At 38.9% G+C, this 22588-nt stretch overlaps 1 protein-coding gene across 1 annotated transcript in view; it reads left to right on the plus strand.

Moving 5' to 3' along the window:
• Window positions 1-411: 411 nt before the first annotated feature.
• Window positions 412-22588, plus strand: part of BLNK (B cell linker) — a 44136-nt gene continuing 21959 nt past the window's right edge. Inside the window, exons 1-4 of the mRNA XM_054163687.1 lie at window positions 412-519; window positions 15548-15613; window positions 20901-20957; window positions 22212-22261. Coding sequence (XP_054019662.1) covers window positions 473-519; window positions 15548-15613; window positions 20901-20957; window positions 22212-22261 — 220 coding nt within the window. The 5' untranslated portion in view covers window positions 412-472. The remainder of the gene's footprint in view (window positions 520-15547; window positions 15614-20900; window positions 20958-22211; window positions 22262-22588) is intronic.

A 22588-nucleotide genomic window follows, 5' to 3' on the forward strand; every position in this document is an offset into this window, starting at 1 on the left:
CCCACTGAACCTTACCTAAATCTAACTTATTGTAAAGCCTGCCAGCGAACTGCCGGCTCGCCCTTCTCCGAGGCCAAACCTAAGGGAATCCGAAAGGTCTAAAGGAAGGAATGGATTAAAGCGTCCTGGAGTTTCCGTTTCCAAACGCTCTACCTCGGCTCCCGGTTCCTCAGCCACCTGTGCACGGCGCCAGACGGGACGGGACGGGACGGGACGGGACGGGGCGGGGGCGGGAGGGGCCAAGCTAAGCACCCCGAGTACCGGGTCCCTCCTCTGCTAGCGCCGGCGGCTAGGACGAAGAGAGGCCTCAACAGCCCGCCACAGCAGCCGCCGCGATTTAACTCAGCGGAGGCATTGCTGTGGTTCTCTGAGTGCCGGCCGCACTGGGGAGCGGTACCGTGCCGTGGCAGGGGCCGCCCCGGCAGGTGCCGAGCGGGGACGAGAGCAGCGTGTCCCGGCGGCGGCGCGGAAGATGGAAAAGCTGAACAAGCTGACCGTGCCGGCCGGCGAGAAGTTCAGGTAGAGTCTGTTCCACCCAGGGGAGCGGCGCGGGGACCGCTGCGGGCCTGCAGAGGTGGCTGGGAAGAGGTAGCAAGGAGCCGCTTTCCGCATTGGAGTTAGGGGAGACGGGGACTCTGAGGCACAAGGAAGTTGGCAAAAGTTTTAGAGTAAAGCCGAGTTCTCGGTGGCTGCCAGGGCGGCACAGGGAAGTGCAGAAGGTAAATGCAGGTCTGCAGCAATTAATTGGACGTAGATTTCAAAGCAAAAGGTGCGCCTGCTTCATCTACAGTGAAGAATAGTTTTAAAGTGTCTGGGTTTGAAGCTGTAAGAAAACAGCCTTTGACTCAGTAAGATGTATGAGCCTTATGCAAATCAGAAAAATTTAATTAATTGCTTAATGGGTTACCCAGAGTCTCTATGAAGATAGCTTTTCCAGCTAAGTTCTGTATTGGTTTCTAATTCTCGAAAGAATTGGTGAAACAGACAGAACTAGGAAATGGCAAACGTGCTTAAGTGAAGGAGAGTAATGCTAAAAGCAGGGTTTGAGGTGGGGAAAGAAAGACAAGGAAAAAACACAACAACAACAAAAAACCCACAGAAGCTGACCATTACCAAAGTATTTTTAGTGTGACTCAGTTGTTGTGCTGGTGGAGTTGGTACCTCAAGGCTTTTTCATCGTGACTTTTTGTTTTCTGAATACTTTAAAAAAAGTCCTGTTTCAGATTAAAGTAACATAGAAACCTCTTCTTCCTGTGAAAAATAAGAATGGAATACTGAAAAGCATTTCTTCTTAAATTACTCTTACTTAAGCATTCTCAAGTCTCTTTTCCTCTCCCCACAAGCCTTCATGCAAATCAGAATAATCCTTTGTAAAATGAATTTTGATGGAATAGCACTTCTTGATGTCTACTTTCTATACTGTTGAAATCTTGGGAAAGGGGGGAAGGAGATGGGAGGGGGTTGTGTACTTGAAGAACTGCAATAACCCTTGTATTCCTCAGCAGAACACACCTAAATAAAAGTCTAGCAGACTGCATCCTACAACCCAGGACAGGGCTCTGTGAACCAGGGGGAGATGACAGTTAATTTTCCTGTCATCTCACTTTAAATAGTCTAAAATGGCCTAAATTGTGTCAGGACTCAATGTTGGTCTGAACCATCTATCCAGAATCACAGAATGTTAGGGGCTGGAAAGGACCTCGAAAGGTCTTCTAGTCCAACCCCCCTGCCAGAGCAGGATCACCTATACCAGTACCTATACTATATCACAGGACAGTAAGCCAAGTGACTTGATGGAAACCTTAATGTCATTAAGACAGTTAGTGGTGTGTAAATAAATAAAACACACTCTCTGCTGTGGCAAAATTGTGGCTGGGCTGCATCTTCTGCACCTCTGCAAACAATTTAAGCAGAATTACTTTCAAGTATACAGAGAAGGTCTACATGTCACGTTTATAATGGTCCACAACTTGTTTGTGAACAGATTCAAATCCCTAGACGAGAAAGGCAGCCATCATGCCCCTGCTGCGTCTCTACACTGGCTGACACTCTTCATCTTGCCTGAAGTTCTAATATTGTTGTAAAATAAGGAACAGGAGGAGGTAGCTCTGCTTTCCTGTATTATCTTGAAGTACAAAAAAATCTGCCTTTTTCTCTCCTTCTCCTGGCCAATTTGCCGCAGTTGTGCTAGGAACATAGGAACACACACCTCTCAAGTGTTTTCTCACTACATACTGTGAAAGTGCATACATGCTTTGATATGAGCATCTTGAAATAGTTCCTTAGACAGAAGCCTGAGTATTTTGCTACATAGTCTTACTACAGAATCAGGATTAAAAAGATTGAAAGCTGAACTTTCCATGAGTACATAGTCATAGTACAAATTTAGGAGAGATGTGCAAATACAGGAAGGCATCAGCATAACATGGTGGCAGCCTTCCTCCTTTGAAACAACCAAAGTAAAACTTCTGTACTTTGAGGTGTTCAGAGAGGCTGTGGAGTCTCCTTCTCTGAAGGCTTTCAAAACCCACTTGGACATGTTCCTGTGCAGCCTGATCTAGATGAACCTGCTTTAGTAGGGTGTTTGAACTAGATATCTCTGGAGGTTCCCACCATTATGTGAAAACCTCCTTGCACTCTGTGACTTGCTGACAGTGCAGCTGACTTCCTGATATAGACTCCTATCTGCATGGAAGACACACAGATGGTTCAGTACTGAATGTTATATGAAAGAAATGGCTATGTTGAAAACGTACTTTCCTCCATAAGCTAAGATGCAGAGCCAAGGAATATTCATACCCAACATAGTTTCAGTTGGTATAATTATAGTTCAATTTTTTCTAAAGACAGCTTTTATAAAATTTCTGCTTTGTAGCAGCAAAAATCAAAGTAGCACTGCTGTTGAGTCAGTGTCTGAGAGCAGTGCTTTTGAAATTTTGATACACTTTTTTTTAAGTGTAGACTTGAAAAACTAGATATTATGTGGCTTTGCCAAGATCATCTATTCTCTAGGGGTATATTTGAACCTAGCAGACCTAGCTTTTTGTTGTATTAGGAAGTCTTAATGTCAGATGTGAATTTTTAATATATTCCATTTGTTTGTTTCTTGCAATAAGAAGGCATACAGGTATTCTTATGTGCCTCTAACTGCTATGTTGTGGTATGAACATTGTCTGCAGTTAAGTCACTCGGCTTTAATATCAGTTGGATAGGAATGGTGGAACTTCATGGAATTTCAGTATTATTTTTATATAGTGTTTGTTATAAGGTATGCAAAGAATTATGCAAGTATTCTCACAGAGCATGTGTTCCAACGAGAATGAAAAAAGAATTTACATTCATTCCAAGGCTTGGTTATTTATTGTGCAATACGTTAATTTATGTGGAGCATAAAATAAGTTGGTATTTGGTTTTCCAAAGTGTGGAGTGAACAGATGAGTGATAGCCATGTTGCCATGGCAGGCTTCAGTGTGCCTTGATTTCAGCCTGAACAGAGAAAAAGCATATGCTGCAAATATACACATGAAGACATTCACTCGTAATCAGGGATGCTAGGTGGCAAAGGTAACAGGAGTTTAGCAACTCAAAAGATACAGCACTGAACTTGCAGACTCTTTCTTGGTTTGGCTTCCTTAGACTATGAGACTACTGATTCATGGTCTTTAAATAGTTTCTAGCTGCTATATATGACTGTTAAAACATCTCTTCAGATTGATGCATTTTTTTATTATGACCACAAACCTTAACAATGAGCTTCTGCTTATAGCTGTCTGTGGCTCTGTATCACAAAGTCCTTTTCAAAGGCATCATTACCATCACCACTACAGTGAAGGGCAAACCATGGCATGAGCCAGAATTGTGCCACATGCTTTCACTTGCCTAACGTCACACAGCCAACAACTTCCAGATTGCAAAAAGACTTTTCCAAATGCAATTTCATGTTCATTTTAGATGACATTACTAATTTGCAGCAGTTCTTTTCCCACTTAAAAACTAAACTAAACTAAACAAAGCAGAACAAAACAAAACAAACAAACCTCCAACCACAATTCACAAATGAAAAGCAAGTTGCAGGGCCATTTATTTGCGACATTTTGTTTTCATATCCCTTGCTAAACAGGAGGGTTTAAGTCCCAATTCTACTGCAATCTAGAGGAGTTTCCTTAAGGCCCAAAAGTCCTTCAAATGTAAAGGTATTTATGGTCCTCACTTAATTTTTTACTGAGAAAGATAGCTTGACTCTAACTACAAGGTCTTTTCTTTACCAGAGGATTTTCTGTTACTGTTTCCTCTTGAAAGCTTGTAAGCATAAAATGGATTCATTTAGAAGTGAAACAATATTTAACTGTAAACTGATACCTTCCTTGTACACAATGTTTTATCATAAGCAACATTCACTTTTTGAGAAGATAAATGGGGAATACCAGAACATTAGTGCTGCACTGTAAGAAAATACTTTATTGCAGTAGTTCTACTAATTCCTGTGAAGAGTTAACTGTGGCAAACAGACTTGGAAACTTAAACTGTTTTTCCAAGTAAAATTTTAACATAGTTTATTGCATCAGTGGACTTGAACAAGACAAAATAACAAGAATAAACTCAAGAAGGAAAGAAACTGAATTTCAAAGTAAGCTGGAGAATACTCTCCATGGCAGAACTGAGCACCAAAATCCATGCCCAGCTTCAACATCATTTTTCTTTAGTTACATAGACTATGGAGGAAAAGGATATGCAAATGCCCAGTTATTTGTATACTGCTCAGTGGTCTAAAAGCCCAAATCTTAACTATTTCACACACAGGACTTTTCTAGACCAACCCTTTCTAGGTGTTCATTGTTACCTCTTCTTCACAAGTTATGGCTCCCATGCTTCTCCTCTTCTACCTGCTCTGCTCTTCTCTTTCTAGCCAGTCTAATCTACCGCACACTCAGGCCCTAAGGACATAATAGGTGTGAAGATCTTCTAGGACACCACTCACTGCCATTTCCAGCAGCCTTCTCTGTCAGTTTTCAGTTTCTCCTGACAAGTTTCCACTGCAGTTACCCTTTGCAACAACACCACCTTTTTGTGGTGCACTCACATTTTAGTCCAATAAAATGTAGGCCAAAGGTAAGGTCATACGAAATCAGTGCCAACAGTATGCAGTCTTTAAAGCTGCATTTCACTGGCATGGCAGAAAAGGAGGCTGCTAGCTACATTTGCCATGCTGATGAGTACAAAAGCCCTTTCTGTAGAACTGTTTGGTCCAGTTTGCTATACAAAGCATGGGACTGTGATTAAATGATAAAGCTGTATAATCTTCTAGCTTTCTGTCAGCTTAAACAGTTTGTGAATCTCTCTCACCTCTGGACTTTGGAATGGAATGAGATATGAAATGCAAACTTCCCAAAATACCACCTTTCCAAATCCCTTCATTCACCCTTAGTGTGTCTTCTCCAGCCAAATCTTGCATTGCTTCTCCCTCTGATCTTGCCTCAGCATATTATAGCTTCCATCCTATCTATATTTGTCTTCCTTTCTTCCTTTTTCTCTGCACAAGCATTTCATTATAACAACCTCTTTAGAAAGTTGTTTTGGGTTTTTTGTTTTATTTCGTGGTTGGTTTTTTTTTTTCCCCCCTTGCTTCTCAACTTTTGTCCAGCTATGTCACTCTGACTGGACCAATCTCCAAGCTGCCCAAAAATTAAACAACCTGAAACCACTAGGTTTTGTTCTTTCTTTAAACCTAAATTTGCACACAGAAAATTATTCTCATACAGAATTTCCTGCTTATGGTGCTGCTTATAAAAAAGTGTGTTTAACTGTGATCTACCTGTGATTTAAATGAAAATATGGCAATGTGGGCAAAATGATGTGGTGAAATATTGAAACCAAGGTGGAAAGCCTCTGTATGTAGGTAGCAGTGTAAGAATATAACCTATTCACAAGATCAGCTATACTTATAGAGTACCTTATGGTTGTCTACAACTACCTGAAGGGAGGTTGTAGCCAGGTGGGGGTTGGTCTCTTCTCCCAGGCAACCAGCACCAGAACAAGAGGACACAGTCTCAAGCTGTGCCAGGGGAGGTTTAGGCTAGATGTTAGGAAGAACTTCTTCATAGAAAGAATGATTGGCCATTGGAATGGGCTGCCCAGGGAGGTGGTGGAGTCACCATCACTGGAAGTGTTTAGGAAGAGACTTGATGGGGTGCTTGGTGCCATGGTTTAGTTGATTAGATAGTGTTGGACGATAGGTTGGACTCTATGATCTCAAAGATCTCTTCCAACCTGGTCTGGTCTGGTCTATTCTGTTCTATTCTGTTCTACCTACAGTTTCATTCTATCTGTGCTGGCAAAATTGTTCAGCCACTGGGATAGCCTCATATGTACACTCTTCAAAATAAACTTAGTTTTTCTAGTAACCTTGCAAAATAACTATCCACAGTAGGAGCATTTGTCAACTATAGCAATCATAGTGGTATCACCTTAGGCCTGTGACTTTCAGTTCTTCAGCAAAAGCTGGTAATATAGATTGGATTTGAAGACTTGCCTTCTTTTTTTTTCTTTAATCAAGTAATAATCAACCTATAGCCAAGCAGGTAACACAATAAATTAATTTTTGTGGCCCTGTGGAAAATACAACATCCCAGAAAACTTGGCATAACCATTTTTCACCATTACTGTAAAACTATACCCCATATACTGTGCAGAGTGTTAGGTATTAATGCATAATATGACATTGCAGGGACCCAGTGATATGGTGACATCACTGATTCTGGGATTGATCCCAGAATAAAGCAGTTTGGGGGTTTACAGAATCTCCAAAACCTACATAATGCACACTACATTATAATGTAATATATACTTTTCTTCTGGAAGGCAAATACAACAATCATGGAATATTGCAAAGAAAGCCATCCACACTGTTATGGCTTATGTCAGGCATAACAGTGTTGGAAAACATTACAGTATGATCAAGGAGTGGGGGAAGAGCTCCTACATTGTTAGAAATTGCTATAAATACCTATTTATTTGAAAACAAATATTGTTTTTAGTGGTTTCCTTTCTCACCTTGGAAAATGCTCCTCCTATTTATCTCTCTGAGAGCTCTCTGATAGTTTTTAGAAGCAAAGCATTTGACAGTGGACAGTTGAAAATGTTGATTGAGAGTAACGGAATCAAGTTTTAGTTCTGCTTTTGCTGAAGTTGGTTCTGGAAAACTATCTAACCTCATGAATGATCATGACCAATCATTTTCAGGGTTATGACAGGCCAGAAAAGATAGAGCTGGAACATTTTTAAACATTCTGAGAATTCCATTGGTTTTGCTTTCTGTATAAAGAAGTGAAATCTGGAGTTCCACTGCAGGCAAGTTTCAGCACTGTGACCAAACCTAGGGGAAAAAATAAGATTTCCATTATCTGCAGAACAAAAACTGGAAAAAATGACGACCTGTAGGGTTCATATGATTTTACTTAACTCTCACAATGTTACATTAACTAAAATTTTTGACATTTAAAAAACCTGAATGTTCCCTTTCAATTTGCTGGACCAGTAGTACAGTTCAGGATTAAACTATGCTTCTGTTCCATAGCACATTACTGTGTGCACACTGCAATGAGGGAAACTTATGATGCACTCCATTTGATGCTATTTAATGGAAATGCCTCGATGCTGCTGCTTTCATAGCTGAAGTTTGACTGCAGGAATTAGTAAAAAGTAATTTTCAGCCATCTTCAGATGTCAGTCATCTTTTGCAGGTGATTTGTAAATCCCTGGTCATTAGAAAAGAAAGTACATTTCTGCTCACTAGGTAGGGTTTTTTTCTTATATGTGTTATGTAGTTTTTAAAAGGATTGCTGAAATAGAGGATCGATTTTCATTTTATATAGCATCTTTTGTAGTCTAAGTACCCTGAAGCAAATGGCAGAATTGGAAAACTGATGGAAAACAGTGGCCACAAGACAATATTTTCTCATTTGGCTCTAGGGGACTATCTTAGATTTTTGGGACACCATTAAAGGACTTTACAGACTGTGTAAATAAGTTTGTTTTGAGATAGCCATAGTAAATGACTGAGGGATAAAAGAAGCATGGAAATTCTGTAAGCATCTTTATCGTAATCTGCTAGTGTGTACATTTTGGGCAAATTCATTTTCCAGATATAAGCAAATCCAGATGTGGAATGCTACAGGTTTATGACTTCAAGATAAATTATAAACAAGACAGTAAATACTTTAGAAAGACTTAAGATAATGTATCCTGAGACAGCACTATGAAAAACATGAGCATATATTTTTCACATTTAATGCAAAGGCAACTGATTGAAGAAGGCTATTAATACAAGTAGCTGTCATATATATGATTGAATGATTCCTTCAAGTCTTAAAATATAGGCATTATGGGTATCTCTGCAAGAAGCATAGAGGCAGCTCAGTGCTACTAAATCTGTAGTTACATGGCCAGTTTAACAGCATAAGTCTAAACTGCTGCCAAAAGAGTCAGTTCCTTTCTTCCACCCTCTCTGTGCCCCTGCTCACCCTGCTACTTGTCTCCACCCCCACACTGGTGCTGGGATTCCCATGACCACGTGATGAAGCTGGATATGATCCTGCTGATACTTAAATTACCAAATGAAAAAAGAAGTTACCTTCCCAGCTCTGAGTTCCGTGACTCATCGTAGTTGGGTAAGCACCAAGGGCAGAGAAGTGCAGAATTTCCATTTTCAATGGAAGCCCTTGTGGACTCCATTAAAGTGGCCTTATGACTCTAGGGACCAAAACACTTCTTCCAACTTCTGGAAAATTTTGATGGACTTCAGTACAAAATAAACAAAACAGGTCCATGTGTAGCCCCTATTAGATCCCTGCCACTGCCACCCCACATCATTGGTGGTTGTAATGCTTCTGTGGCTTGAGCAAAATCACTTTCAACCTAAGTACAGCAGTGTTCATTGGGTTTTGTCAGATGTGTCAAAATAATATGTCCATTATGCTGTACCTCTACCATTTTGATTCTAAACAGGTGGTAAAGTCACTTCAGTGGAAGGGAAATTAATGCTAAAGACATTCAGTATAATAATGTTAATGATGTTAATGGCATAAAATACATCTGTAGTTTTATAAGCATTACATTAGCAAAAACACACAGAAGAAATTCGTTTCTAGACTTCAGTTACTAATGGGTAAGAAAAAATGAAAATCAAAATAAGTTACACTTCAGCAAGGAACAAGAGAGAGTTCTCATCTCCTTCCAGCTCAGGGACTCCTGTAGAGGAGCAGAGGGAAAAATCTTGTCAGACAATAGAAAAGGAAGTACTGGGCCATAAAGGACAATTTTTTTAAACATGCTGAAAGTCCAGTCTTGGGGGATTTTCCTTTACTCTTATTCATGCTGAGCAAGTATGAAAAGAACCAATAACACAATACTTTTTAAAGAAAAAATATGGCTCTACAAAAAAGCAATGCAAATTAAAAGCATCCTAAAATGACTGATTCTTTTAACTTCTAACATCTACTCAGTGTATCTAGAAGCTATACACACAAAAGCTACTGTCACAGAACCAGCCTTAGTGACTTGTGAATATTTTGTCTCCACAGGTAAGCTAGTGTGTTTAAGGTTTAAGGCTGTATCTAGAAGCTCTGCTCTGTTTTATTTGTCTGTTGGAGCACCATCTTGTAGAGCAAATTGAGACCCTTATGCATATAAATGCACTTTTGGTTTAAGGAGAAAAGTTAGGAGGCTGTTTAGAAAAGCCTCCCTTTTTTCTAATGCACACAGCACCTCACCTTCAAACTACTGAGCCCACAAAGTTTCACAAACAAAAGCACACCATTTTTATATCCTTTCACAGTAAAGAATTTTTTCCTGAAAGCCAATCTAAATATCCCCTGGCACAACTTCTACCACCCGATACTAGGAAGAAGAGATTGACCACCACCACACCACAACTTCTTTTTAGGTAGTTGTAGAGAGCAATGAGGCCTCCCCTCAACTTCCTCTTCTCCAGATTAAATAATCCCAGTTCCCTCAGCCACTCCTCATAAGACTTGTTCTTCAAGAGGGAAGAGGTGTCCAAACTTTAAATTACTTCAGTTGTTAAGTATTTCAGTACTTGTACTAAAAAGCACCTGGCCATTGCTGCTTTCTGATATCCAAAACCAGCTGTGAAGTACCCAATAGTAGTAAAGTAAGATAACAAGAACCAGGTCTACTGTTCTTCTCTGCTAAATACAAGAAAGGGAAAAAAAAAATACTGTACAACTTAAGCATATTAAGTCTTTGGCATTAATACATTGTCCATGCATTAGCCTTTATCTAAAATAAGGAAGCAGTTGCACCAAATAGTTGGTGTCATCAGTAGGGCCTTAGTTGTCTCAGTCCTGCCAATAAATCTGCACAGAATTCCTCATTACCTCAAAGTTATTATGCTATTTAATTTCACATTAGGACTGATTTCTGTCAAAGATATCTAATGCCTTTACTTGCTACATATTTTCATTTACTCAGTCTATGGTAACACTTACCAGTATGAGAGAGATTAACAGCTTCGCTATGAAGATTGAGTAGAGGGCATACAAAGATGAAAGGTATAATCAATATTTAGCTTTTCTATTCTTCTGTGTGTACCATGTAAACGCACACCTGCTCTAATAATGGGGTTTGCTTTTAGACAAAATATTGGATGACTGAAAAGTGATCAGACTTTAAAGAAAAATAAAATCAACACTCTAAAATTATTTATAGTCATTTCCTCTTGTGCATCTGATGAACATGGCAGAACACAATTTGTTGCTCTTTCTTCCTCTTGGATAGGTGCCTCCCCTAAGCAAGCCCCTTTCAATTGTCCTTCACAGCTTTGAGATAGCTTTACTCATAAAGATCAAAGGCTCAGTGGCTCGAACTGATGGTTTGGTGTCACAGGTTACTATCTCCAACTTCAAATCTCTTCCTCTCCTGTCATGAAAGGCATTGCAGGGGGTGAGCTGTAATAAGCTCCCAGGGTGGATGAGGGGCAGTAAACCTTTGTCTTAGACCAACGGCAACTGAAGCAGCTTATCTGACTGAATATCAAGAATTCATCTATGCCTTTATGCATTATACACACATAACAGCCATTGAAAACACCAGCTCCAATCCAGCCAGTTGATCTAGCCTTCATTTCCTTGCAAAGGAATTCCAGTCTTGCTGTTCCAGGTAACACACAACTGAGGGGATACCTCAAGCACCTCAAGGCCTAATGAGAGGAATCAGATGCTATTTGTATATCATTTCCTCTTGCTTTCTGCTGAACAATTAGAAGAGAGATGGAAGGAGATGGAGTTGTTTAATTGAGTTGGTTTAGATGCACCAAACTGGCAAGCAATACAAAAATACACCTAGTGAAGGCACATGCCCAGTGAAAACACTCACCCAGTTTATTGAGATCTGTGTTCTTCCCCAAAGACTGTGTCAAGAGCACTGTGTTAATGGAAACCTCTTGTAAGAAAGGTGGGACTGTTTTGTTCATTAGTTTGAGAAGATAGTTCAAGTTAAGAGCTTCAAGCTTTTCAAAACCTCAAATGGCACTTCTACAAATCCTCTTCTAGGTGAGCAAGTCCTGCACTCCTCCAGCAAGCAGCATTCTTTTGCTTTATCCAGAAACAATAACTTTCTTTCTTAATTTGGTTATCTGCATACCTGTTTATAAAACTAAAGGCAAACCAAAACACAAAATAAAGACCAGCTGGGGAGAAGGTAGTGGAATTATTGTGCTATGAGAAGTAGTAAAGGAGTGGGGGCTGGGCATGTTCCATTATACACTTCCTCACTTTTTGTTTTCTTTTTTGTGGTTTGTTTTTGGTGGTGTGTTTTTTTCTGTAAAAGCTGGGTTTGGGGAAGACAGTTTTGGTTTCAGTCCAAATTTGTACTTTGTAAGTCCCATTCGAGGCTTCCAATGCTAAGGATTTGAATTTGCCTGAAAAATTAGGAAAAAAACCTACTTTTTTTGTTTATATATGATTTATGCTGCCCTTCTCAAGACAAAATATGAGGGCTATACTTAACTACAATTTTACTTTAAGTGAATGGAGATAGTAATGATCCTCAGAAATACAGTTTTCTAAGACACAGAATTGCAGTGTGCCCTAACATGGAGAAACAGAGGTAACAAAAAAAATGTGTGAGATCTGACACTGAAGTGCAAACTGACTGATACACAGTGTGTTTTAAATTCATTAATATTTTTAAACCAATTCAATTTCATCAGTTAAAGATCTGACGTTAGGAAGAGGAGGAGTATACAGGTTGCTTAACACTGAGTGTGTCAATATTGTTTACAAAGCTTCCCTTGCAGACCTGCCTGAATAGATCCTGTCCAAATTTCTGCCCTTTTTTAACTTGAGAAACTATTCTGAGAGTGCACATGGGGATTTTTCAAGGGGCAAACCAGGTAATAAAGACAGTCCTGTAAGCATCAGAACGTTAAGGAGGTATAATTCTAATCCTCCAGATAAACAGAAGTAAGTGTGCTTTCAATACAGAAAACTTCCTGTGATTCATTGAAAACTGGTTTTTGTTTTGCCACCACTCCCTACTGACGCTGCAGTCAGCCCTGTTTCCAAAAACATTATCGGCACCACTCCCAACTGCAAGTGCACACATCTGTGCCTGCAGCCAGATGCACTGCAGCGACTGTGCCCAATCTTCCCACCCCAGAGACTTTGTAATATAATCGCAAATCAGAGGAGTGTCACTCCCTACCTGACACAGGAATCTGTACAGCTAAAATACTGACAACCAGTGTGTGCACTGAAGGTCCCAAGTAACTGAATTCACTCTGCACAGGCAGCTGGACTGTGCTGTTCATGCACACAGGAGATCCTGCTCTGTTCCTGGGAGCAGGGAGAGGCCATGGCCCCTGAGGAGCCATTCACGCCAACCTCTCAGAGCCAGAACCTACATATTCACAAACTGACAGATGTCTTCACATTTATACTACTGACAAATAAAATTTCTCAAAATTCAGTCAAAATGGTGGGAGAATTCCTTATTATACAGATCTGTCTGAAACAAAGACAGACTCCTCTTTCTCAGGTCTGGGAACTTTGTACCTCATCTCACCTCTGAGTTGAACGCTAATTACATGCTTCACTCTTCTTCATGTTACTTGTATTTTTTTTCCCCTATCTTTTAAATTAACTTTGGAAAGCTTTTGTGGAAACCCTGTATGCAAGAGCCAAAGGATTCCAGGTGATGTTTGAGAGTGAGGATATGTGACAGGCCTGGCCCACCCATCACCCTTTTCTTGACATACATTCCTTACATGCTGAGCTGTGACCAGATCAAAGAGAGTGTGGTTTTGTTTAATTTTGTTTTAATGCAAGGCAGCTCTGACAGTCCTTGCACACAGACAGGTATATTGTGACACAGAAAATCCTTCTTTTAGGGTATACTTTATTTGCAACTGTAAGCCTTTACATCCCCATTTAGATCACAACTAGTGATCCCTTTCTCAATATATCTGATAATCCTGAATTGCTGGAAACCAAACTGGTAAGATACAAAAAGCAGCAACACAGGACTAAAATGTCTCCTTTTAGGATTCATTGAACAGTTTGGTTGGAGGTTGGTTTTTTTATCAGGTTTTTCGTTGGGTTTTTTTCATTGTTGTTATTATTCCCTCCAACATGTAGAATTTCTAATCTATTTGAAGGAAACCTGAAACTTTTCAGAAGCACCTACAGCCAAGACTCCCAAAATTTTTGTCAGCAGAAGTCCAAAAATCTATTTTGTGTGCATTGAGTTCCTGATCAAAGGGTCCCATCCACTCTATACTTATCACAAGTCAACTGGCTCTCAAAGTAGCTATCTGTTGCTGGAAAGTGTTTTCAGAGATTAACAGTGACACAGACTGCACCTTTATCTGTAAGCCTGATTTACATAAAATGCTCTCAGCAAAGTTGAATGAAGAGTTAGTGCTTGTAGTTAAGAAACAACTCTTATGTTTGACCTCTTGATTGTCTTTAATTACAGGCATGGTAAAACTAGCATTACAGATTATTTCCATTTGCAGCATTAGCTGATTGAGGTCCTTGAACGTTTCTAGTATCTGTTCATCCCAAGAGAACAACTAGAGAATAAACATTAGATGTTAACAAGGTCCTGACTCAGATGTGTTATGAAGCAAGAAGATGTAGTTATGTACCTGAAAAAAAGGCTATCTACACTGGGTCACAGTAGCCTTCATTTACTAGATAGTTTCAGGGCTGCTGCTCTGGCAAGGTCCTCCCACAATTGTCCAGAATCAACAAAGTATTCTGCAACTCCTACAAGAACTACGTAACTTCAAAAATTGGAAAAATTCATACAAATACATGTTAGATAATGCCTAATTGATCACAATCTGTAATTAGGAAATGAAATGGCTCTGGAAGAAGGAGGAGGAATAAAAGCAGCAGAGATTTTTAAGAAATTTGATTATGCAAAAATGGGAATGTTTTGATTTCAGTCCATTTGGATGGGAAAAGTAACTGATCGCTCCAATAGCGACACAGGTGTTTATCTCTAACTTAAATGCCTTTTTTTTTATGGATATACATATTGAAATGCTCTTTTAATGAAATGTCTTTCACTCTTGTGAAGATACATTAATGTCAGAGATGAGCAATAAGCAGTATTTAGATCTAAATCTACAGTTAGATTTTGGTTGGTTGGTTTCTATCGCAAGCAATAAATATGGGAAGAAAAATAAGTGATGCATACATGCATTTCTAATTAAAAGATGTCAAGCCTTTTTGAAAAGGACACAAACATTTGCTGACAATCATTCCCCCCAAACTAGAACTAAACCATTTAAACCTCCTCTCATTCTTTTTACTCCTCGTTACTTTTCATTTATAGACACTGCCAGGTGCCAGCTGAGGCACAGGACAGAAACAGTAATCTGCAGATGTCTATTTGTGATGTTTCAAGCATAACCAGAAGCTGAATCTATTAGGAAGAAAAACCCAAGCCCCACAGAAAAGCATAAGTTCTTCTGAGCAATTCACCCTGCATTTGCAGATCTAATGTAAAGTGCAGATTATAAGTAAAATTTTAATGAGGTCAATGCAGATGATGAATAAAAACAATCTATGATGCCAGATGCCAGTCCACATAGCTGGACTCCTGAGATCATACATTTTTACAGCTCAGGGTCAGAAATCAGAGGGCATTTGGCATTCCCATTATAGCTGTGGAGTGTCATAAAGTCTGTTCTGCACAAAATGTTAACACTGAAATATTTTAAACTATTAATTTAGGCAAATTTCTTTCCTAATGCACTTACTCTTAAACTGATTGTTTAAACTACACTTAACTGTATAAAGGAGAAGGACAACACAAATCATGCCAAAGAGCTCTCTTTAAAAGGGAGAAAAACTTCATACGTAATTGATTTAGCAGCTAAACTACTTATCAAACATATATTAAGCATTTTTAATGTGTGAAATACTACTTGAAATGCATTTCCTGTATTTTTGTCCGTGTCTATAAATGAATATTCAGCCACATGGTAATTTTAATGCTGCCTTTGTGTACTGTCTTACAGGAAGCTTCAAAAGATGGTGCACGACATCAAGAAAAATGAAAGTGGGATAATAAACAAGTTCAAAAGGTGAGTTTGAAATGCCAGTCCTAGTTTTACTACTTTGGGGAAGTTCAGATTGCTAGCATAGCATATAGTATTCTAGTGGTGGGACCATGCTATTCTAGAGAAATGCACTTCAGCATATTTAAAAAAGTTTCAGCCCAGTCTGTAACATGCGGAATTGTCATCAGTATTAAGAGTAACGCAAAATATTTGCAGAATTGGCCTCGAGCAGCAGGTTATGTTTGTAGCCTTCATAAAGCAGTATTGGGGTAAGATGCATTTTTTGTACATAGTCTTTGGGAATTACCACCACTTGTCGTTTGGGGGTGTGCCTTTCTCCTCAGGTCACTGTTTAGGCTACCTGCTGCAATTAAGTTTTAATTTGAGCTCCACCTTGAACCAACTGGTCAGACATCATAGTTAGAATTCCCATAAAAATGCTAAGTCCTCCTGTGTTTCAGTTCCACAACACAAACCTCAGGACTACCTAACACCCTTATTCCATGCATACTAATGTCATGTCCATACAAGTATCACAAGAAATATTCATGTGTACTTATACATAGAAAAAAAAATTCAGTAATTCTGCATCCTTGTCAAATGAAGATATTATTCACAGTTTCCAGTCATATATCTATTTAAGCCAATTACAGAAATGCAGAATTAACCAGGTTGGAAAAGACCTTTGAGATCATCAAGTCCAAGCTATCATGCAGCACCATCTAATCAACTAAACCATGGCACTAAGTGCCTCATCCAGTCTCTTTTTAAACACTTCCAGTGATGGTGACTCCACCACCTCCCTGGGCAGCCCATTCCAATGGCCAGTCACTCTTTCTGTGAAGAATTCCTAACATCCAGTCTAAACATCCCCTAGCACAGCTTAAGACTGTGTCCTCTTGTTTGTCACACATTGGCTGGGAGAAGAGACCAACCCCCACCTGGCTATTAGCTATTTAGCACACTTTTTCTTTTTCCTAATGTTCATTTGCGTTGAACTCCCATTTGGATGTGGTTTTCTCATTCAGATGTTTTTCATTACATAGGTCATTGACAGCAAAAGTACTAAGTACTTTTAAAAGTTAATTAGTGTACAGTGTCTGCAGTGCTTGCAGAATGACCATATTAAATGCCAGAAATACAGCTCTCACACATAAAAGGCACATACAAACATTGTTTACAATTATTCTTAAAGAATGATCATGATAGGAAAGGTAGGGTTTTAACAAGAGGTATACACAAAGCGATAAGTAGGTGGATGAAGCAAGACGGCTTTGCCCAGTTTGGCTATGCAAGACCTCTGGCAAGTCAGGTTGGCTCTGCTATTGCCGCTGCTGCCAGCGGTTTGTGGTGAAACCACTAGCAGAGGAGAGGGGTACACTTCTAGGAGCAGCAGTGCCCACCTGGCTCTCTAATTCCCCACACAGGAGTAACCTCATGCTGCAGGCCCTCCTTTGTGGCCTCTTTATCATAGCTGTGTTTCTGTCTACAAACCTCGAGCAAGCTCTGATAGAAACACTTGACATATCACACAGGTTCTTGAGATCTCTTTTTTCTTTACTCATCCTCTTTCACTTCAGCATCACTGCAAATCACAGTAAATCACAGTCACATGGTATAGGTACTTGTCATTTACATATCAGCACATAGGCAGATTTTCCCTTCAAATGACCCTCTCTCAGCTGTTTGTGTCTTGAATGTAACTTAAACATGTTTTTATTTTAACACAGTGTGTATGTAAATGGACCACTGTATTCAGAGATCAATCTGCATAAAACTCATAGTTTCACCTGGGACCTGCTCACAGGGAAGAGCTTTCAGGCTGTTAAGGTTTTGGGTGGGTTTTTGGAGGTGAAGGGGATAAGGGGGATTTTTGGGGAAGTTTGTTGCCATTGCTGTTCAATAAAGAGTGAATTCCTACTTGACAGTAGTAGTTTAATTTTAGTTAATGTTGATAATGTTGCAGTGGGTCCAGGTGCCTCTGAGAAGAAAGCAGATGTAGAAAGGATAGAAATATATCAATTCATAGTTTGAGGCAGAAAATTGTCTTCCATAGTTGCCTGGACACGAATTCTGCTGTTAATTGGTATTGTTCTGACTGGGCGTCCTTCTCTGAGAGTAAAAGGGGAAGAACAGACAAGGGAAAAATAACAAGAACTGAATGTAACTGAAGCTGGGAGTGTCAGAGGTGCCATCATTAAATGTCAGATACAAGGCTGCTGCAGTAACACTGCAATTCTTTGATTTTTCTCAAGATTAAAAAAAAAAGATCCACAAAAAAAAGAGCAGGCTCATCAAAATGCTCAATGCACAACTGCAACACACAGCTCACATTTCACCTTCTCCAATTATAAGAATACAAATTGAGATTTAGAAAAAAGCACACAATAATCTTTCTGATACTTCAGTGGTTCATCTCAGCCATTATAATCTCTTCTGTATTTATGAAGATCAGAAACTTTAAGTTTTCTTTTTTTAATGAAGAAAAAAATTCTTACATTTGCACATGACTTCAGAATTCAAACCTTGGACCCAGCACATAATGAAACTTGATATAAAAGCATGAGTTAACAATATGATAAGGGTATGTACAAAAGTTGCCAAGCTTTACAGAATTACAACTGCCTGTATTCCCCTGAATGTGCCCTTTGGAGGCTTTTTGTCTCAATTCTAGGTGCTTTTTCCTAAAAAAAGACATATATCCAGTTGATCAATTCATCCATATCATTAACAGGATTATTTTACTAAATGTCAAGGATTTAAACATAATTGAAGCAGGAAAAAAATGTGTTAAAAAAAGGCTTATGTAGCACAGATTTAGAATTTGTAGCACATCTTTTTTGATTCAATTTCAAACCTATAAGTAGAAATCATTTTAGAGAAGTCAAATAGTGTATTTACCTCTCCCAAGCCTAACAATGTCACACATGCATCCTATATGCCTCTGACACCGAAACTGAAAGAATACCCATTAAATATATTTTCCTTGTTTCCAGTATTTATAAAGACTCTCATAAAATCTTGATTTGCTTTTGATTATGCAGAAAAGTAAAAGAAGTTTTTGCATTATGTTTCCTCCTCTCCAGTCTAGTTTGTCTGTGAGGTTCAGGTGGAGTGGGGTAAGTCTACTACCCCGTGTGTATTGAAGGTCTGCAGAGAGCAGTCTGAGCAGTGGTGTTCAACAGGAAAGAAAACTATAGACTGTTTCGTCAGTGCTTAAAAGCTTCTGCTGTTTATTCCCCATCCTGATTCAAAATTTTCTGACAGTAAAAATATTACCCACTGCAGCATAGCATTCACCTGCTTGCCCTTAATCACATGCAAACCTGTTTACAATACCGAGTCCCAGCTGCTGTGCAGATCATGATGTCAAAGAGGATTATGTACTCAGGTGTAGAAGCAAGAGGAATTGTCACACTTTGTACATATAAACAATGAGAGCCAGGGTCTCTGTTTAATATTTACATCCTTGATAATACAGATCAGGGAAGTAAGAGAAATTGTAGATTTCACTCTGCAGGGTTGCCTATGCTTGAAACACACTATAAAGCCACAGCACTCATCTGTGAAGATAAACTTTAAGCCTGTAGGCTTTGTTCAGTCAGATGCCAGCTCCACCAAAGGTAGTGCTAAAAGTCATACTCCATATACAGCAAAGTCAAGATTTTTGGCTCAAGTTGTGAAAGGAAAAAAAAGTTGCAGATTAATTTTATCTTGCACAATTGCTAGACAATTCCAAAGCTACAGAAAATTTTTCCACTAGGCCATGAGAACACAGCTCAGGAAAATTTATCTGTCAGCTGGATTGCATCTGTTGGGAATTCTGAAAACCTTTCTGGCAAAGTTCAGTTACCTTATCTTTTAATCACAAGTGTGATATCTAGTACACTCAGAATTAATACATACTCTAAATACTCAACTCAGTAAAGGTATCAATATAAATTTTGTAAGTTAAAATTTAGTAAGTTAAAATGATTCCTAAGAAGGGAGTGGACTTTGTACAGAGTTAATAGAAGAAAAAGTGAAGGATTCTTGAAAGCAAAGAGGTTTTAGGCACATATTAGATGCTAGGGGACTGAGCAGAAATATTAGTGAGGAAATACATCAGTGGAAGAATTAAGTGCTATTCACAAAGGGCTACTTCTGTGTACATTTGGTTAATGTTCTCGATATAGCCTGCAAAAACAAGCATTGCTAGAGCAGAAAACTCATTCCTCTGCTGCTGTTTATTGAAAAAATTCCCTGTTTAGCACAGGAAAACACAGAAATGTGCTATGAACTCAGAGCACATGATCAATATTTGCAATCACTACAGGACACCTTACATGAGGAAAGTTAAGCACGTGCCTAAATATTTTGTAGGATCAACCTCAGCATGCTCTAGAGAGGAGATCCCAGAATACATTGGTTTTAAATGAAATGGATTTTTGTCCTCAAAGAAGCAATTAATTTCTCTACAGTGGATTCTGTTCCAGTGCGAGCAGCATCTAGATATGATTATGGGAAATGTCTCAGTACCTGGTTATTTGTCAAAGTTTAAATAAATATAGTACAATGTGTTATGCTGCTTTTAAAAATTGTAAACATATTCTCAAAAACACACCTGGATTTCACTGAGTCCTTTAGAATTGAATTTTCTCAAGGGTATTCCAATATCTCCAGAAAATTACTTATTTTCTATTAAATTTGAGAAAAAAAATTAGTCCCAGTAACATTAAATTTAAACTCAAATTATTTGTGTTTTATCACAGCTGAGACAGAGATACTTAACCACTTTTAACTTAATTCCAGAGCAGAGTAGCACTAGAATATTTTACTCGGAAACTGCAATTGGTATGATTTTATATAACTGTTAGAAGGTATGTTAAGAAATTATTCTGTCCTCCACTTAAATATGTGTGCTTATTTGGATTCTATTTGATCCTTTCATTCCTTTCTCATTAAGTTCACGGGACAGGATGGAGTCAGTCGTCACTCTGCAAGCATCTATGTTGACAGTGATGTCAGAATCTGAAATAGTGGCAACCTCTCTTTGACACTGGGGTTATGTCTTTTGAGTTTGCATTATGGTTTGCACTTTTTATGACGTTCTGGCCCTTGCAAAGTGAAGCTCCAGCTGGCTTTGGAAGAGGCTGGATTTTAATTCTGGTGATAAGTAAATCATACTGGTGTAGTCAGAGTTGGTTTTTTTCCAAGCGGATTAGAATTGTAGAGTATGTAATATATTTGAAGCCAATATAGATGTGGCCGTGAACTGTTTAAGCTCTGTGACAGAAACTCTTCTTTTTTTTTTCCTTCTATTGATATTCAGGTTCCAAAATGAACAAGTGGCCTTTATTTGCAAAACTGGGAAAGATACTTGGGATCGGTATGCAATTTCAGAGCTGCACAATGGCATGATAGGCTTCTTAGACACAGACCTCTGTTCTGTGCTTTGTATGCTTTTGTTGTAACATATTTACATTTTCTGTTGGGGCCACTGCCAGGATTTCCAGGGCCCAGGACAAAGCATTGAAGTCTTCTTCTGCTTAGCATCTTGGAAAGTGTACGTGGCTTAAGCCACATACTTTACACCATGACCCAGATACCCTTTTACTGTTGCCTTGGTCCCACAATTTTCTAAGTCTCTAACTTCTTTGAACAACTCATGAGAGACATCTTGCAAAGTAGATTAATAGATTTTGGTCAATCCTCCCTAAGACCTGAGATCTGCCCTGGCGGTGGCCCTAGGTTTTCCTTTCTAACATGCCTGTGCTAACCTGGACAGAAGACAATAGCAGGGCTGTTGAGAATGCTTTATAATATACTGTTCATACACTAAGTTATATACTGTTGAAGTTAAACACTTAGAGGAAGCACCTGTATATCTTTAGTGCTGCTAGTGATGAAAAAAGCAGGTAAACACTTCCAAAATGATGTGCCTAGGTTGGGTTTGATTTAGGGGGTGGTTGATTTAGGGCTTTGGTGGATTTTGGTTTTAGCCTTAGCAGTGTCTGCACCATTTATTCACCATTTACTGCCATTGTAACAGTGTTTACCAATAAAGGGGCATAATACTACAAAATAATAGTAAATGAAAACAGAATTTGGCCCTGAGAGACCTGGTAGACATTTAAACATCAATCAGAAAATTAAGTGCCTGAAATAAGACCGTTATAAAAACACAAACAGAGAGTGCCGCACCACTTTCTTATGCTATAGTCTTAGCAAAGCCTCAGGGAGCCCGCACAGATTTTCATCATCAGACGTGTGTTTTAATCTGACCCATATGTTATCTATTTCTGCATTGGAAATGAAGAAGGGTGAGCAGGAAAGCTGTTCTTTCAAAATACATTGTTAGCCAAAATAAACATTAAAACCAACCAAACCAAGCAAATAAACAAAAAAAAAACAAACCAACCAAGCAAACAAAACCAAAAACTCAGATCAAATTCTAACTTCTCATCTGTTTCTAACTTTTCAAAGCATTCTCCTGCATCTGTTTGCTAAGCATCTGTGACAGTAATCTATATTTCTTCAGTTGCAGGTATCTCTTGTTATCAGCTTTTTTATGTGTCTGGCTAATGTTCCATAATAGTAAACATTACAGGTTTATAATAAATATAATAATTATTGTTTGCAGGCTAAAAAACAGACCTCCACCAAGTCTACCACAGAGGGATTATGCTTCAGGTAATGCTGTGTTTGTGTAAATACAAACCAAATGTCTGTGTGTATTTGGTATCTCCATACCAAAATAGTATTTCAGCTACACATTTCCTCATAATTTGTTTTTAATGAGAGCACAGTATACCATTATCAACACTAAAGGTAGCTAACACCTCTTGAAAGGCACAACAAGCAAAATGTGGCAAGTTGTCCCAGTATGAAGAAAGTAGCAAGCAGTTACTCTTCCAAAATCAGTATTAACCAGGGTTCTGCACGTAGGCCGCTCTAAAATGGAGAATTCACCCTTGGTCCCTCTCTGACAGAAATTATGTCAAAGTAAATAGGGGAAAC

The sequence above is a fragment of the Dryobates pubescens genome, chromosome 8 (assembly GCF_014839835.1).
Source record: "Dryobates pubescens isolate bDryPub1 chromosome 8, bDryPub1.pri, whole genome shotgun sequence".
NCBI classification, from domain to species: Eukaryota; Metazoa; Chordata; class Aves; order Piciformes; family Picidae; genus Dryobates; species Dryobates pubescens.